The sequence below is a fragment of the Panthera pardus genome, unplaced genomic scaffold, assembly GCF_024362965.1.
Source record: "Panthera pardus isolate Hobbes unplaced genomic scaffold, ASM2436296v1 HiC_scaffold_13, whole genome shotgun sequence".
NCBI lineage: Eukaryota > Metazoa > Chordata > Mammalia > Carnivora > Felidae > Panthera > Panthera pardus.
The window spans coordinates 201,132,472-201,149,206 of record NW_026526688.1 but is presented as its reverse complement, the minus strand read 5'-3'; the positions used below and the strand labels follow the sequence as shown (position 1 = coordinate 201,149,206).

The following is a 16,735-nucleotide window of genomic DNA, read 5'->3' as shown; positions in this document are numbered from 1 at the left end:
GGCCGCTTCCCCTGCGCGTCCCGTCTGCCGGGCCCATCCCAGTGGCAGCAGGTGTCAGACCCGCATCCCTTTTGACGGCTGCCTAAGACTCCGTTGTGTGGACGTCTGGCTCGTGGCCACTCTGGGGCCGCTGTGAACACCTGTGTGCCTGTGCGCGTGGACGAGCATTTCCAGTTCTGCGCACGCGCCTCGGGGGCCGTGCCCGACGCTGACCCTGCCTAACCTTCTGGGGACCTGCTGGTCGGCTCGGCACAGGGCTGTGCTTGCAGTGCCCCGGGTCCACCTTCCGCTCTCCTCCTCCACCCGAGTTTCGGTCTGTTTGGGGAAGCGTTACAGCCACCCCAGGGCATCCCGGTGGCTTCGATTTATCCCTGGGTCCCCATCCTGTGCCCGCGACACGGCAGGTCTTCTGTCTGCCCAGATGAGGGCTATTCTCTGGAAGCTGTCCCATGCAGTGAGGACATTGGCTAAGTGGATGGGCCCTGATTTCCACTCTGTCCCGAGACCCACACCCTGGGTGCTCGGGCCAGTGTGACCAGCTCCGGCCACCGGAATGTCCCCCCCGCGGGTGGTCCCACCCCAGTGCCCTTGTGCCCCGCCATTCCCCAACACAGTGACCTTGGAGGCCACCAGAGTCCCAGGGGTGCGGCCACGGAGGGAGGAGAGCCGGCCACCTGCGTCAGGCAGTGATTGGTGAGATCACTGGTGATCTGGTGAGTGACACTGGTGAGTGACTGGTGGGCCTCTACGTGACAAAGAGCCCCCGAGACTCTGTGCTTGCTGTGACTTACCACCAAACCCTGGGCACTAGGCCACCAAACCCTTGGCGGTGCAGGGAGAACCTGGGTCCAGCGGCCTCAGGAGATACCTTGTCACTTGTGAGATTCCTCTTCCTCGCGGGCCCGGGAGGGGGCAGGAGCACGTTCAGGTCGGCCACGGTGGGCAGCCCCGGCTTTACAACGGTCACCAGCAGCTCCTCGGGGACGCTGGTCTCCTGCAGGGACACGGACAAGCCCCCCCTGAGCCGCCTGTCTTCTCTGTCCCCTGCCATGCTCTGGGGCCCCCAGGAACACCCTCTCTCTCCTCTTGCTCTGTCCAAGTCCTGGCCACCTGTCCTTCGAGCTAGTCCTGAGCCTCGCGCCCCACAGGGATGGCCCCCGAGCCCGGTAGCCCCCTGACAGTGGCCTCCCCCAGGCCAGGCCTGCTACCTCCAGATCATTCTTCACACTGAGGGTGAGCAGAGCCCTCTCTGGCCAAGCTCCTCCCAGGCATCAGGGCTCCTGACCAAATAGTTCCTCCAACCCACAAAGCTCAGCCTCCACGGGTCCCTCTGCCTCCTGAAAATCCCACTCCGTGCACTTCTATCTGGCAAACTCCTATTCAGCCTTCAACACCCAGGCCAGTATCACCAGCATTATTAACTGGTTGAGGACAGGCACGGCCAGAGTGGGCCTCAGCCCGTGACAGCCTTGGATGACTGTGGGGGGCTGGTCTTTCCTTCACTGAGGGACCAAGGGCCCTGAGTGGCCTAGGCCCACCCTGGGGCGCCGCCTCGGTCTGCTGTCTGTGGGCTCCCCGGGGGCAGCAATCGCATGGATTCTCTCTGGCTCCAGTATCCGGCCCAGAACAGAAACTCCGTGAATAAATGAATATCATACTAAGGAGCTTCTGGGCCATCAGAGGACAGTGACTGTGTCCTGTGCAAACAGCTGGTGCTCACTCGATGTGCATGGAGGACGTCGGCCTGCCCCTCCCCGGTGAGCTGGCGCTCCAGCCGCCTGTCCCGCAGAGCCAGGGCAGCGGGCCCTAGCTGTCCCCGGAGCACCGGGCAGACAGCCTGAAGACCGGGTCGCCGGGACTGAGGGCAGCTCCACCCGCCCCGCCCCACCCCTCCCTGGGTGCTCTGGGGCCCCGCCCCTCCGAGGCGCCCGCAGGTGCTGGGGAGGCCCCGAGGTGGTGGGCTGGGGGCACCTTGGAGAGCAGCCGGGTCACCACCAGGCCGACGTCCTCTCTCCACTCAGGGGTGTTGGGGTTGTGCACATCCAGATCCGTGGAAAACCGCAGAGGCACTACCTGAAATTGGTCTGAAAAGTGGCAGAAACGGGCGAGCTGGTCAGTCCTGGGCAGCAAGGCTCCGCCCTCCGGCAGGAGGCCATGCACCCTGGATGGCCCAGGACTGCCCTGGCTTCAGATCCCGTGGGCCGCTTTGGAAAACAAGAGTCCTTCCTGCGCCAGCCACTGCCCGGGGCAGGGCCCACCTCACTGACTGGCACCTAATAACGAACATTAAAACCCCTGTGCCCACCGGGGAGGGAGGGCCCGGCACGCGCCAAGCCTGCCCTATGAGCTCTGCCCCATTCACTCACAAGGATGGCTACACCCCATGAGGTCGGGCTCCCTTCCCCCAGGGATCCATGGACTTCAAGGGCACTGGTCTCCCCACCAGAGTAAGAGTCCCTTGAGGGCAGAGGTGCCACCTTCTCTTTCTCTCCCATTTGCCAGGGTCCCCAACCCAGAGGCCCACTCTGGAGCCCCGTGCAGGTGGTTGTGAGAGGAGCTCGCTGTAGTCTCTCCAGGTTCCTCCTGAGCCCCATGGAGGAAGGAGGCTTTGTTGGGGCTATGCGGCCCAAGGGACAAGCGCTTTGTGACCTGGGAACCCAGCAGCTTACGGCAGGGGAGGCAGTGACTATTTCAAAGCCCTGGGCTCAGGACCCTGTGCACATGTGTTTGCGAATGGAGGGACAGCCAAAGGCAGGCCCACTAAATATTTAAGTGATGGCTGCTGTCCATAGGAGAGGCTGCTCGTAAGCAAAAAGAGGTTTTATCAGTGTGATGACAAGGGCAATAGCACCCTGGGAGGGGGGCTCTCTTCCATTTTTAGGATTAATCTCCTATTGTAAATGTCTCCCATGAGGGACTTGGGGCCCCCAGTGAGTGGGATCCAGAATGGGAGTCTCAGGAAAGGCTATGTTAGGGGTCCTCTTACTTTAAGCTACAATCATGTGACAAGGGGGCAGGAGAGGTCAGGCTGCTGGGAGGCTGGCAGACCCGGTGACCCCGACAAGTCGGTCACTCGGCCACGTCCTCTTTCTGTGCCGTGTGAGGCCCATGAGGGCCACCGGACACAAAGACTCGTCTGTGTTCATTTTACAGATGGGGAAACTGAGGCCAGGGAAGCTGGGGAGCGTCAGAGCTGTGTTCACCCGCTCCTCTCCCTAGCCTGCGCTGCCCTGCATGACCAGATGCCACACAAACCCAGCGCTCCCGAGAAGGACGAGACGTGCCTCCCGTCCCTGGGGAGGGGGCTCACCCAGCACGCGGACCACCTTGGAGTCCTGCAGCACCGAGTTTCCGCAGGCGGCCTGCACAGTCACACGCACGTCCCCCGTGTCTGCAAACCGCGTGGTCACAGAGTTCTCCAGGGAGAGCAAGGGCTGCGGGGACCACGAGCACGGTCAGGGCAGGTCCATGCGGGAGAGCCCGCCCGCTGCCCAGGGCCTCACCCAGAACGTTCACTCTTTCCCGCTCCGGTCGGGGCATGGGGGCAGCAAGGGGGGGACACGGGGAGGGCCCCCCCAGAGGCACCAGCTCTAAGTCAGGGCAGCCTGGACCCAGTCTCCCAGTGGCCCCTTCCTTCCAGACCTGCTCACAGGGCTGGGCTGGGAGTAGCGGAGTTGGGATTTGAACCCGGAGCTGGGCGCCCTCCTCAACCCCACCCCCCATTCCAGGGAAACGTGATCTGGGGCCTACGGCTCCTCCCGCCCGGCTTCTGGTTCTGGGCCTTCAGTGCTGTTGGGGTCTTTCTGCCTGGGGTGCAGGGCTAAGCTTACTGAATGAGGGAAGGACACCCCTCTTGAGGTCTCGAGGGCTCCCCGGCTAAGGTGGGCAGCCCTGCCCGCAGAGACCCTCCAGCCCTCCTACCGGCGACTGTCTGTGGCTCCCCGCTGCTTACAGGGTACAACCCAGGGCTCTGGGGAAGGCTTCTGAGATCAGGTCCGGCCCCCGTGACCCCCTCCTCCATGAAGCCTTCCCTGACCACACCCAAAGCCCAGACTAGAAACGGCCTGATCTTCTGGAGCTCGCAACACCTCACCTGCCCCCTTCCTGTGATGCGTATCACAACTCGGGTCACCTGTCGTGTTCACACCTCTCTCCCCAGGAAAAGGCAGTGTCTGGTCCACTTAATCCTGCGTCCGCCACACTTAGACACAGCCAAACACGAGCAGGTGCTCGGGAAGAAAGGCTGGTGTGTGCCCACCTCATGTCATACCCTGTGTCCTTCTGCCCAGGCCCCGGGGCACTGCCCGGCCCCACTGTCACCCAGGTGCCAGCCTGTGGGTCCCGGGGCCAGCGCACCTGCAGGCTGTGGCCGATCCACCAGTAGAAGACGGTGAGGTTGGGGTTCAGGGGCAGCAGCACGGCCGTGAGGTTCACCTCCTGGTTGAGGCCGACGACAGGAAGCACTTCGAGGTGCAGGGCCTGCAGGGGGGCTGCGGGGCCCGGGGAAAGGCCGGGGTTAGACGGCGTCAGGGCACTGGCATTTCAGAGGCTGCCTACTGGGCACTGTCACCATCACCTTCGTCACTTCCACCAGCTTCATCACCAAACCCACCGTGGCACGGAGCACCCGGGGTGTGGACCTGAGCCCAGCCTGCCCGTCTCCCTGCCCCTCGGCCTGCCAGCCTGAGGACTGGGGTCCTAGAGCAGGCCCGAGGGTCTCCCTGCATTCCCCCCAGGACCCGGGGCCCTCTGCCCCGGGGAGGGACTCTTGGCCTCAAAGGGGCGACGGACTTACAGTTGACCTGGACAAAGAGCACCGCCTCGTCGTGCCCCGCCACGTTCTCCGCCCGGACAGACACGCGGTAGACGCCGGGGCTCTCGTAGCGGTGCCGGATGGGCTCCTCGGTCGACGTGAGGTTCACGTACATGGCCTTGAAGCCATCCCCGAGGTCCACCTGGTACTTGGTGGTCAGGACATCACCCTGCGGGAGAGACCACCAGGCCACTCAGGGGCGGCCGTAACACGGACGGGCCAGCAGCGGGTCCTTTACTCATTCCTTCCCTCGCTCCTTTCCTCACACGCCGTGGGCCCGGGCCCCCAGGCACCTGCCTGCCCCGGGGACCTCCGGCCTGGCGTTCCGGCTGAGGAGGGCAGGCACGGCCCGGAGCTGCAGAGACGCAGGAGCGTGGGAGCAGGGCGGCGGGCCCGGCGGGCCAGGGACACCCACTGAGGCCTGAGCCAGGGGCCGGATGGATCTCAGGGCAACGGCCAGAAAGATCCTGTCTGCAGGATCCTGTCTGCAAAATCGGGAAACGTTTTCCCTTCTCTGATGCCGAGCGCCGCGGTTCTGGGGTGTTTCTTTGATCCTGTTCTCCGTGGGGCAAGCATGCCGCTCGGACGCACAGGGTCCGTGCAGCGCGGGGCTCCCTGCACCTGCTGTCCCTTCCCGGTGTTTGAGCCGCTGGGGGTCGTCTGACGGTCTCCGCTCGGGACTGGGGGTGCCAGTCCCCACAGAACCACAGCTTCCTTACCAAGGCACGGGAAATCCAGCGGAAAAAACCCTGATTTTCTCCAGCTCATAGCGAGAAAGCGTTCTTGCGTTCCGTCTCATGCCCACTCCCCTCCTTCCCCTGCCTGCCTCCCCTTCCCTGCAGGAACACCCTGAAAACCTTGTCCCGGTGACCAAGAACGACACAGGATTAGCACTGGCCGTGTACGAGCCTCTCATTTTACGGCCAAGCCCTTAAACTTAGAGACCTTTCACGTAAATTCCTTTTGTTTCACTTTCTCCACAAATACAGTTACTGGCTTGAACAGCATCCACCCCCTCAAGTCCACGTCCCCTCCCCCCCCCTCCTCGGAACTCAGAGCTTGGCCTTATTTGGAAACAGGGTCTTTGCAGAAGCCATTAAGATGAGGTCATGCTGGGGTAGGACGGGCCCCATCCAGTGGCCGTGTCTTTTCAAGAAGAGGCGGGGGTTTGGGGACACAGAAGAGACATCGTGTGGTGACAGGGCAGAGATTGCAGGGACTCAGTCATGAGCCAAGGGACACCGGCACCCAAGAAAGTGACGAGACAGGGAAGAATCCCTCCCCGGAGTCTCCGGCGGGAGCCAGGCTCTGCTAACACCTTAAATCAGACTTCTAGCCTCCAAAACTGAGAGCGAGGCATGTGCTGTCTTACATTTGCAGCACATGGTCACTTGTGACAACGGCCCGGGGACTCACATGCTGTTCTGTTCTATTGTCCTCACATGCTGGGCTGGAACCTGGAGGGTCAGGCCGGCTCACCGTTCAGTGCTCCCCGTGGACAGGCGGCCTCACGGGGACGAGGGGAGCGGGGTCTCCAGCCCACCTTGGCCTCTGTGCCCGCAGCCTGCAAGCCAGGCGCGCCTTGGACTGGACCCGGCCTGTGGCTTCGAGGGGTGTGGGGCGCTGCATCCCGCCTTGGGACCCCGCGTTCCTGCCCGTGGGCCACCCGCCAGGCTGACTGATGCACATTGAACTACTCAAACATTTTACTCGGTTAAGAGGACTTGCCGTCTTTCCCCCTGATCGGAAAGGAGTCCAGCCTCAATGCCGGCAAATAGGAAACACAAGGACAGAGAGGAGCCAGGCCGCCGTAACCCCGCCCCCTGCACCTGCTGTCTCTCCTGTGCGCCTGCTTTTGTCTGTGTGCTGCTGAGCATGTTAGGAAGAGGGGACCGTGGGTTCGGAGGCAGCCCCCAGTTCCCACGCAGCGAAAGGACCCGCACAGACCCTGTGTGCCCCGTGCCACACGCCCAGGGCCAACACCCGCTGGAACCACAATCTCACACCCGGGACACAGACACGGTCGCAGCCGGGGTGCAGAGCCAGCCAGCCACCACGGGCACCACCAGCAGCAGCACCGCCCCACCCGCTCCCTGGTGGCCACTCATCTGTCCCCCGTCTCTGCAATCTTGTCCTTTCCAGAAGGTCCTATAAAGGGAGTCAGGCCGCACGGAGTCCCTGGGATTGGCTTTTCTCAGTGTAATTCTCTGGAGACTCACCCAGGTGGTGACGTGTGTCAGTGACCTGCTCCCTGTCACCGGGGAGTCGTGTTCCACGCCGTGGCCGCACCACTGTTCGACCAGACGCCCCCTGGAGGACACCTGGGCGTTTCCGGTTTCCGGCTCCCGTGCGGTCAGGCCGCCGGGACTCCCGTGGGCGGGCTCTGCGTGAACACGAGTCTGCGCGTCCCGGGGACAGACGCCCGGGGGGGGCAGGGGGGGGGGCACTTGCTGAGTCACGTGGTGGCGGCTTGTTCTGCTCCGTCAGAAACTGCCAGACCGCTGTCCGCGGCTCTGGTCCCATCACCGCCCCCTTCCGCCGAGGCCACGTGTGAGGGGTCCCGTTTGCCCGCGTCCCCGCCAGCCCTGACGCTGCCACTCTCGCAGGTGCGTCGTGACGAAAGGACCTCCGCCGGTTTTCCAACCGCGGTGTCGTTTTCTTCCCGGTACCAGCCCGGGCCGGATGTGAGCTGTGTGACTATTTTCCCCGGAACGTACTTCTCGTTTTCTTTACAGGGTCTTTCACGGAGCAAGAGCGTTGCCTCCCGCCCACGGCCGATGTGCCCGGTTTCGTTCGCGGAAGGTGCTTTCCGCGTCCGCTCCGCCTACACGTGGCCCAGCCCTAGGTCTGGACGCTTTCCAGCCTCTTCCGAAAGGATTTGCAGTTTTCCGGCTTCCGTTGACCTCTGCGGTCCGTCCTGAGTTGATCTGGTACCGGCTGTGAGGTTCTGGCCGGGGCTCGTTTTTACCGGCGGTTCATCGGCCGGGGACCGTCCTCCCCTCCGCGGGGATGTTTCTCCGCCTGTGGCACAATCAGCTGTGCATTTCCGAGCGGGTCTGTTTCCGGGTCCTCCCTCCATCAGCCCTTGTTTCTAATTCTTACGTGTGGAACTTGGCCCCCGCCCCAGATGGAGCTGTTTCCACCCGCAGCTCGGCCCCTGCACGAGGATGGCCGGGTGTGACTTGTGCGTGTCAGTGTGTAAGTGTGTCTGCGTGAGACGTGTGAGTGTTACACCGTGCATGTGTGCACGTGCGGGAGCGTGTCCACCGCGACCCGAGCTCCCAGGCTTCCCCCCGCGGCCTCTTCCGGACGGGGGTGTGCACAGAGAGGCCTCTCTTACAGGAGCACCTTCTGGTCACCCCCCTCACCTCCAGCCACCCTAGCCCTCGGGGTTGGGACACTGGTGCAGTGGGGCTCACAGGCTCGTCCTGTCCCGAGAATCCACCCATGTGACAAAGCTGTGAGACTGAGGCTCTAGGGGGCAGCAGATGGCCATTTTTCCCGGACGGCTGTGCTGGGACTTAGGCAGCAGGTGGGTCCCCTCTGAGGGTCCAGGGACCCCACCTGGGGAGGGGACACCATCCTCCTGCCACGCCAAGATGCTGCCCTGACAGATGCCCGCTCCCCACCCCGGGGCCACCCCCCGGGGCCCCAAGTGTGAATCTCAGGGCCAGGCCCGTCAACACAGGGACTGGAAACAGGCGGGACACGGGGTCCCCAGGCCCGGCCCAGGTCTGGGGGCCACAGACCAGATGCTGTCCATGCAGAGCCCCCTGGCCTGGGACCCAGTGCCAGCTCTGTCACTCGTCACCGTGTGGCTTCGGGCGAGTCACCGCACCTCTCTGAGCCAGGGTTCCCCGATCTACAAATCAGGTGACTGTGCACCCGTGAGCCTGGGCACATGGGCACTCACACATACAGCTCTGTGTCCTCTGGCCTCAGTTTCCCTGTTTGTATGAGACCAGAGTTACTGGTTTCCAACACCAAGGACCTCTGTCACCCTCACGGACCCCACCCTGGCACCGTATTGTGGAGGGCGTGTGTTAATAAAGCACGAACAGTTATAAAGCTGAACTTGCTTCATCTAACGTATCTGTTCACCAGAGATCCCAACGCCCAACGGAGTGGTGTGGACAGGCGGCTTGGGCTCCTGGGGTGGCCTCCCTCCAGGGGGAACAGGCTTGTCCTCCGTGCTTTCCTGTTGTTCGGAATGTCCTGCATGTTGGTAAGTCTTTGTGATTTCTGGTTTTGAATGTTCTACAGTGAGTTTGTTACCTGTCTAATCGCAAGAATTAAGCATGCTATATATTATTTTCAAAAGGCCAGAAGACAATACAAAACTTAACAGTTGTTACCTTGGGGGCAACAGGAGTTTTGGTGATATTTATATTCTTGACATTTTAGGTGTTTTTTCAAATGTTCTACAATGAGCATAAATTCTTTTTAAAATCAGAATACAGGGGCGCCTGGGTGGTTCAGTCAGTTAAGCATCTGACTTCAGCTCAGATCATGATCTCCTAGTTTGTGGGTTCGAGTCCCATGTCGGGCTCTGTGCTGGCAGCTCAGAGCCTGGAGCCTGCTTGGGATTCTGTGTCTCCCTCTCTCAGCCCCTCCCCGCTCCCGCCCTGTCTCTCTCTCAAAAGTAAATAAAAATTAACAAAATGGAAAAAAATCAGAAGAATGCATAACACTTGTACTAAAGAAAAAAAAATAAAGTAGGAGACTGGGAGGGAATTTACATATGTGTATATATTATATAAATTTAAATCTATATCTGTTTATCATCCATCATCTACCTCTAGGCTTAATCTCTGGTTCCGGGATTATAAATAATAATTTTGTTTAACTTCCTGCGTTTCTTAAGATTTCAGATGAACTAAATCAATATCACTAGAGGTTTCAAAACTTGCTGTCCAGGGGCGCCTGGGTGGCTCAGCAAGGTTACACATCTGACTCTGGGATTTGGCTCAGGTGATGATCTGGCAGTTTGTGGGTTCGAGCCCTGCGTCGGGCTCTGTGCTGGCAGCGGGGAACCTGCTTGGGACTCTCTCCCTCTCCCTCTGCCCCTCCCCTGCTTACTCTCTCTCAAAACAAACTTAAAAAAACTGCTGCCCACAGGAGCGAATAAATCTCGGAAGCAAGAGTCCAGTAAGGCGCACACGGGGCCGTGCACGGAAGTGTCCCCGCCACTGTGCCCGCGGCACGGAGACCCCTCCCCCATACCCTCCTCCACCGCCCCCTGGGGGTCGTGGAGGGGATTCATCCTTTCGACGCTGGACTGGGCCCGGGAAGGGACTTCCGGTCCACTCGGCTCCCCGGCTTGGAAAAAACCGGCTGGAGGCAGAGGGGACGCCCACGCACGCCCGCCCGCCCGCCCCCTGCTCGCCTGGCGGAAGCTGCCCTCTGCGGGGACAGCGCGCGGCTCACCTGCTCCTGCCGCACCACGAACAGGACGTCCTCTCCCGGCCGCACGGCCACCGCGTCGCCGCGGATGCTGACCCGCAGGCCCCGGGGCGGCGTGAGCGGGCACTGCAGCGGCGCCGGGCTCTGCCGCGGGTCCACGCCGCCCTCACACACATTGGACACCACCTTGCGGTACCTGCGGCCGGAGGGAGGGTCAGGGTCCGGGCGGCCCGGCGGGGGAGGGCACGGGCCCCACAGCCCGGCGGGGACTGGCTGGTGGCGAGCCGTGGCTCCTCTGGCGGCCTCCTCCCGGCCCCACCGAGAGCCACCGCTAACCCCTGTCATCGCTGCCCCGGGTGGGAGCTGAGAAGCCAGGCTCAGGGTGGGGTGACCAGGGCCTGCCTCCCTCGCTGGCTGCTTCCGTGTCTGGTCACGGTGCTTCCCACGACCCTAGCACCTGCTCTCGCTGTGGCCGAGGGTGCGACTGGGGCCTTGCTGAGAATCGGGCCACCGGACGCCCCCGCTCCTTCGCCCCATGCATCTGCTGCAGAAGGGTTCCCTTCCCACGGCCCGGCCCTTGCCAAGTGGGGGAGACAGATCGCCTCCCGCATCGCGGTTAAATCACCACTGGCAAGCTCTGGGAGTGGGTCCCTGAGAGAGAGGCTTTCAGCTGAAATCAGGAGGGTAAGCAGGAGAGGGAAGGGCATCTGGGCAGCGAGACCAGCAGGGGCAAAGGTCCTGTGGTAGGTGGTTGGAGCCAGAGTGGGGAGCGGGGCTGGGAGGAGGCTGGAAAGGAGTTGGGGGGGCAGAGACCCATGGGCTCTGGTAAACCTTTTAGGAGACCCCGGGCAAACCACGGCAGGGGTGGCATCATCTGACTTGCTGACTGTGAAACTCCCTCAGGCCACACCCGGACTCGGGGCCCCTAAAACTAGCATCATTGGCAAAGTGCCTGGATATGCCCACCCCCCTGGGTCTGGTGGCCCCTCCTGCCCCCACAGCTCAGCCACTGAGTACACATTCAGAGGTTTATCATGCAAAACACACTGGAGTAATTTAGAAGAAACTACACTCTAAGATCTACCCACACCCAGCACCTTACTGCCCAGAGTGCAACCCTTCACCCTTGATGTGGGACCTGGCGCTGACCCTTCAGACAGGAGTCTCTGCTTGCCAAACCCTAGTGGGTGCACCAGAGAGGCTGGCACTGCTGGGGGGAGGGAAGGAAGGGATATGGACAGGTGAATGGACGGGGGAAGGATGGAAGGATGGAAGGACGGATGGATAGGTGGGTGGAGGGATGATGGGTACGTGGCTGGACGGAAGGATGGATGGATAGCTGGGTGGAGGGATGATGGGTACATGGCTGGACGGAAGGATGGATGGATAGATGGGTGGAGGGATGATGGGTACATGGCTGGACAGAAGGATGGATGGATAGATGGGTGGAGGGATGATGGGTACATGGCTGGACAGAAGGATGGAAGGACGGATGGATAGGTGGGTGGAGGGATGATGGGTACATGGCTGGACGGAAGGATGGATGGATAGATGGGTGGAGGGATGATGGGTACATGGCTGGACAGAAGGATGGAAGGACGGATGGATAGGTGGGTGGAGGGATGATGGGTACATGGCTGGACGGAAGGATGGATGGATAGATGGGTGGAGGGATGATGGGTACATGGCTGGACAGAAGGATGGAAGGACGGATGGATAGGTGGGTGGAGGGATGATGGGTACATGGCTGGACGGAAGGATGGATGGATAGGTGGGTGGAGGGATGATGGGTACATGGTTGGACGGAAGGATGGAAGGACGGATGGATGGGTGGGTGGAGGGATGATGGGTACATGGCTGGACGGAAGGATGGATGGATAGATGGGTGGAGGGATGATGGGTACATGGCTGGACAGAAGGATGGAAGGACAGATGGATAGGTGGGTGGAGGGATGATGGGTACATGGCTGGACGGAAGGATAGAAGGACGGATGGATAGGTGGGTGGAGGGATGATGGGTACGTGGCTGGACGGAAGGATGGATGGATACATGGGTGGAGGGATGATGGGTACGTGGCTGGACGGAAGGATGGATGGATAGATGGGTGGAGGGATGATGGGTACATGGCTGGACAGAAGGATGGATGGATAGATGGGTGGAGGGATGATGGGTACATGGCTGGACAGAAGGATGGAAGGACGGATGGATAGGTGGGTGGAGGGATGATGGGTACATGGCTGGACGGAAGGATGGATGGATAGATGGGTGGAGGGATGATGGGTACATGGCTGGACAGAAGGATGGAAGGATGGATGGATGGGTGGGTGGAGGGATGATGGGTACATGGCTGGACGGATGGACAGATGGTGGAGTTTATGCCACTGAGGCCAAAGCTTGCAACTTCCAGTCCTGCTTCCTCAAGTGCTGTCCTGTCCCTCCCCCTCCCCCAAGGGTCCTAACGGGGATTTTCTATTAAGTCCCCTGAGGTTCTCTTCCCGCTCACGACTTCCTCAAAGGGAAACAGAGTGTCTCGGGGCCTCCCAACCTGCGGGTCTGTCGTTTCACGTGCCTGTCACTTCTCTTCTCAGTTCTGGGCCAGCTCAAAGCACACTCTCTCCCTGATGCTGCCCCACGTGGGCTCAGATTGGACACCCTGCGGGGTTGGTGCCCGGGTTGAAGTCTCGGGAGCCCAGCAAATAGGACAGCCTCAGCCGACCTCTCTTTCTGTGGCTCTGCCCCGGGGAGCGACACGGAGAGTCCTGGGCCACACTCACCCGAGGCTGCTGGTGTAGGTCTGGCCCAGAACACAGTCATCTGGCGGGGACAGGGGGTTAAACCAGAAGTTGGCAAAACACTTGTTGGCATCAGACCCCGAGGAGGGAGAGCGCTCAAATCCGTAGTCGCTGGAGGAGAGAACAGCAGTCAGGAGGCAGGCCCGGGAGGGGACGGGAGCCAGTTTGGGGGTGGGGACCTCACAGCAAGGGCCTGCTATGCACCCATTTGTGGGGACACACAGGCAAGTCCATACAGCCCTGTCCAGCCTGAAAACAGTTACGTTCCAGGTGAGAAGGGATGCAGAGGGGATTCTGGGAACTCATAAGAGAACACTGAGCCCAGCGTGGGTGTCCCGGAGGGCTGCCTGGAGGAGGTGCACTGAATCTCAAAGAAAGAGCGGCAGAGCAGTGGACAGGCAGGGAAAGGGAGGGGAGGGGCACCACGCAGGGGGCCCCTTCAGTGCTGGTGCAGGGAGGTACAAGGCCAGGTGGCCAGCGCGCAAGGGGGAGCTGGAGGGCAAGGGGTAAGGACGGCCAGGGAGGCAGATGATGGGCCAGAAGCTTTGTGAACCAGACTCTGGAAGTCGGAGAAGGGCTGGGTGGGCGCCGCTCGCCCCCGGGATGCCCTCCCCTATTCCTGGCATCCCCTCCCACCTGTGAGCGGGCCCCGGCGTAGTTGTGCACGCGTGCCCGTGAGTTCTTTAACGCCCTTCCGTGACGCCGCTGGACTGAGTCTTGGCTCTAACGCACAGAATAAGGCAGCAGGAGGAGCGTGACTCAGACCCGCGCTGGGTGGCGGTGGCTGCCACCGCGTGAAGCTGCCTAGGACGCCTGAGAGGCCCGTGTCGGGTGCGGTCCTCACCAGAGGAAGTCTGACTCCCGGCACCGGCACACCCGGGCCTCCAGTGCAGACGTGAAGCTCTTCCCCTTGACGCACCAGGACGTGGGCTTTCTCTTCCGGAAACTTCTCTGCTGGCCCATGATGCAGCGGTCACCCTGCAGCGGGAGCGCGGCGTAAGGAGCTGGCCGAGAAGGGTCGACCGCTCTCCGTTGTCTGGGGCTGCTGATCTTGTCCTTCCCCGAAAATAGCTGATTCTCAACCCCCAGGCGGCCACCAAGGCAGTGTCCCCTTTCACAGATGGGGAAACCGAGGCCCGGAAGAGCAAGTGGCGTGGCTGAGGTCAAGCTGGGGCAGCCTCCCTCCCATCCCAACCCACAAGCATCCACTGAGCCCCCACAGCGTACAAGCTCCCCCTGGGGTCACAGGGCGGCTGGAGACCAGGAGAGCAGGCGTCTGTTGAGTTTCTCCGTGTCCCCTGCCCCCGGCCCTCGTGGTGCACGCCCGGTGCAGGAGCTGGGAGGAGCCACGGCCCTCAGGGCACAGGTGGACACACAGCCAGTCCTCAGCCCGTCCTCCCAACAGGCGCCGCCCCCTCCCTGCGACGGGCAGGGTGACGTGGCAGGTGCGAGAGCCGCCCATGCTGAAACCCCGAGCTTCCCCGTCACGCCTCGGGCAGCACAACCTGGTCTGGGCTGCAGGGGCCGTTTCCAGCCCTCATTTATTTCACTTAGTGCGACTGTCCCATTATTTGTTCTAGAAACATTTGCGTGCTTGAGATTATGGGGTGGGGCTGCCCCATGCCCCAGTGGGGCATTGGGTAATACACGATGCAGGCACTGTGTTGCCCTCCCATCTTACGACGGCTCCCGGATCCCAAGCGCACGGGCTCCGCGGTGGGGTCGGGGCCTGCGGTCCCCTGAGCCCGGCTGCAGACCCAAGCCCGGAGCAGCCCGGGCCCCACGAGGCGGCCGGAGAACCCGGCAGAAGGACTGGACGTCCGGGGCCGCCGGGGTTCTGGGAAGCCGTCCGGCAGGTCAGGTTCCTGGGGCCGTGCCGGCGGGGGGGGGATGGCCAGGCAGAGGGGGCCCTCCCCGCCTGCGCCCCGGCCCACCTTCAGGTCGCTGAGGTGCCAGGAGCCGTAGTCTTCCTCACCGCACTGCCTGGAGAACGAGGGCCGAAAGTCCACCTTGACGAGCTCCCAGTCTGAGCGGAAGCTGATGTGGCCGAAGACGCTGCGGAGGGAGGAGGAGGGAAGGGAGGGAAATCACCCGAGCCGGCCCGTCCCGACTCGGGGTGCCAGCCACCTCCGCTGCGGGCCTCGGCGACACCTCCCGGCCCTGGCTGAGCCATCCCGGGGGCCAGAGTCCCGGACCCCCGCCCCCCACCAGCACCGCGCCCAGCCGGCTGCAGGCATGTGGTCCTGGCCTTGGTATCCCCACCATCATCCTGCATCGTCGGTGGCTCCCGGATTGCACGCGTGGGGGTCATCCCACACGTCCCCCCCCCCCCCCGCCAATAACCCAGGAAGTGGGTGCAGTGACAGGAGCCCCGGCTCCCAGCAGCCCCCGGGCCCTTCCATAGCCTCCCACGGTCCTTGCTTGTGTGCTGCAGAATGACGGGAGGTCAGGTGGCTGTGGCGGTGCGTTTCCCGCCTCCGTCAGCCTCACCGTGCAGGGGGCGGGGGGGGGGGGGTGGTCTGCGCCCCAGACCCCGGCTCTACCGAACCGGGCCACAGGCTGTTTTTCCAGGCACTGCCGGCAATCCGGAGTAAGGAGTCGGCACGCCGACTCACAGCGGCAGGATGGGAAGGACCTCAGCCTTGTGCTCCTCTCCCGCCCACCACGTGGCCCCAGCCTTGGCGAGCGGAGGAAGCGGGGCAGTGGAGCACCCTGGGTGCTCTCCGGAGGCCAGACCTTCACGGGGCACCCGTGATGTGCTGGGGCTCCATATATGCTGTCTGGTCTAATCCTCGCCACAGCCTCGTGAGAGGAGTTCACGGCTATTTTCCAGAAAGGGAGACTGAGGCGCAGAGAGGTTGAGTAGCTTGCCCAAGGTCACCCAGCCCTTTTGGGCCATTTCCTCTCCGTCAGCACTCAGGAGTCATCTGCTGAGTACCCACTGTGTACCCAAATCCCTCCGTCTTTGCAAAGGCTGCTATTTCAGGGGCTTCCCTGTGATACCCCACACTTGGGCTCCAAATGCCACCACAGAGGAGGGGGCCCAGCCTGCACGTCCTTGATCCTTCTCTAGTCCAGCCTGCAGCATTTGGGACGTATTACCAGAGGTCGAGCACCCGGGTGGGGGAGGTGATACGCCCTGTTGGACTCAGTCCCCTTCCATGCATGCTGACAGGGACCAGATACTTGGGGAAGGTCAATCGTGATCTGAAAGGATGCTGATCCCACTCCAGAATGGCAGAGGAGAAATGTGTGGGAGTGTTTTCTTGGGCCCATGATGGCTGGCTCCTGAATGTCCGAGGCTGATATTTGAAGAAGGCTTTTGCTTTCACAGGGCGGCTCTGATCCAGGCCTGGGTTCGTGCCCCGTTTCCTACGTCTGTGACCTTGGGCAGGTTCACTCCCTCTGTACCCCATCCTCCTTGGCTTTAAAACGGGGACGGCGGCCCTGGCCTTTTCAGGAGTGATGGTAGGTTAGCAATGGTTTGTGCAGGGTGCCGGCACACGCAGCGATTTCTCTGCTCCCCAAAACAGTCCCACGAAGTAGACAACTATTATCTTCGTCTTACGGATGAAACTCCCGCCTCTCCAGGCTGGTTCAGGGGCCTCCTCTGGTGTTCGAGGTCCCTGAGCCTCCCTCTGTCCCGGCCTTGACCTTCCCCTGCGGTCAGTCCCCTGGTCTCCTGTCTCCCAAACAAAGCCTGCCTGGCGGGTTACTTAAACAGTC

General features: G+C 61.9%; 1 protein-coding gene across 2 annotated transcripts in view; it reads right to left on the bottom strand.

Moving 5' to 3' along the window:
* SORCS2 (sortilin related VPS10 domain containing receptor 2) overlaps positions 1 to 16,735 on the bottom strand; it is a 461,158-nt gene that overhangs the window by 12,767 nt on the left and 431,656 nt on the right. For both annotated transcript variants that reach the window (XM_019453778.2, XM_019453779.2), the window contains exons 15-23: positions 14,944 to 15,064; positions 13,854 to 13,987; positions 12,992 to 13,120; positions 10,241 to 10,412; positions 4,796 to 4,982; positions 4,357 to 4,490; positions 3,311 to 3,434; positions 1,972 to 2,084; positions 869 to 994 (exon numbers count right to left, since the gene is read on the bottom strand). In XM_019453778.2, the coding sequence (XP_019309323.2) occupies positions 869 to 994; positions 1,972 to 2,084; positions 3,311 to 3,434; positions 4,357 to 4,490; positions 4,796 to 4,982; positions 10,241 to 10,412; positions 12,992 to 13,120; positions 13,854 to 13,987; positions 14,944 to 15,064 (1,240 nt within the window). The remainder of the gene's footprint in view (positions 1 to 868; positions 995 to 1,971; positions 2,085 to 3,310; positions 3,435 to 4,356; positions 4,491 to 4,795; positions 4,983 to 10,240; positions 10,413 to 12,991; positions 13,121 to 13,853; positions 13,988 to 14,943; positions 15,065 to 16,735) is intronic.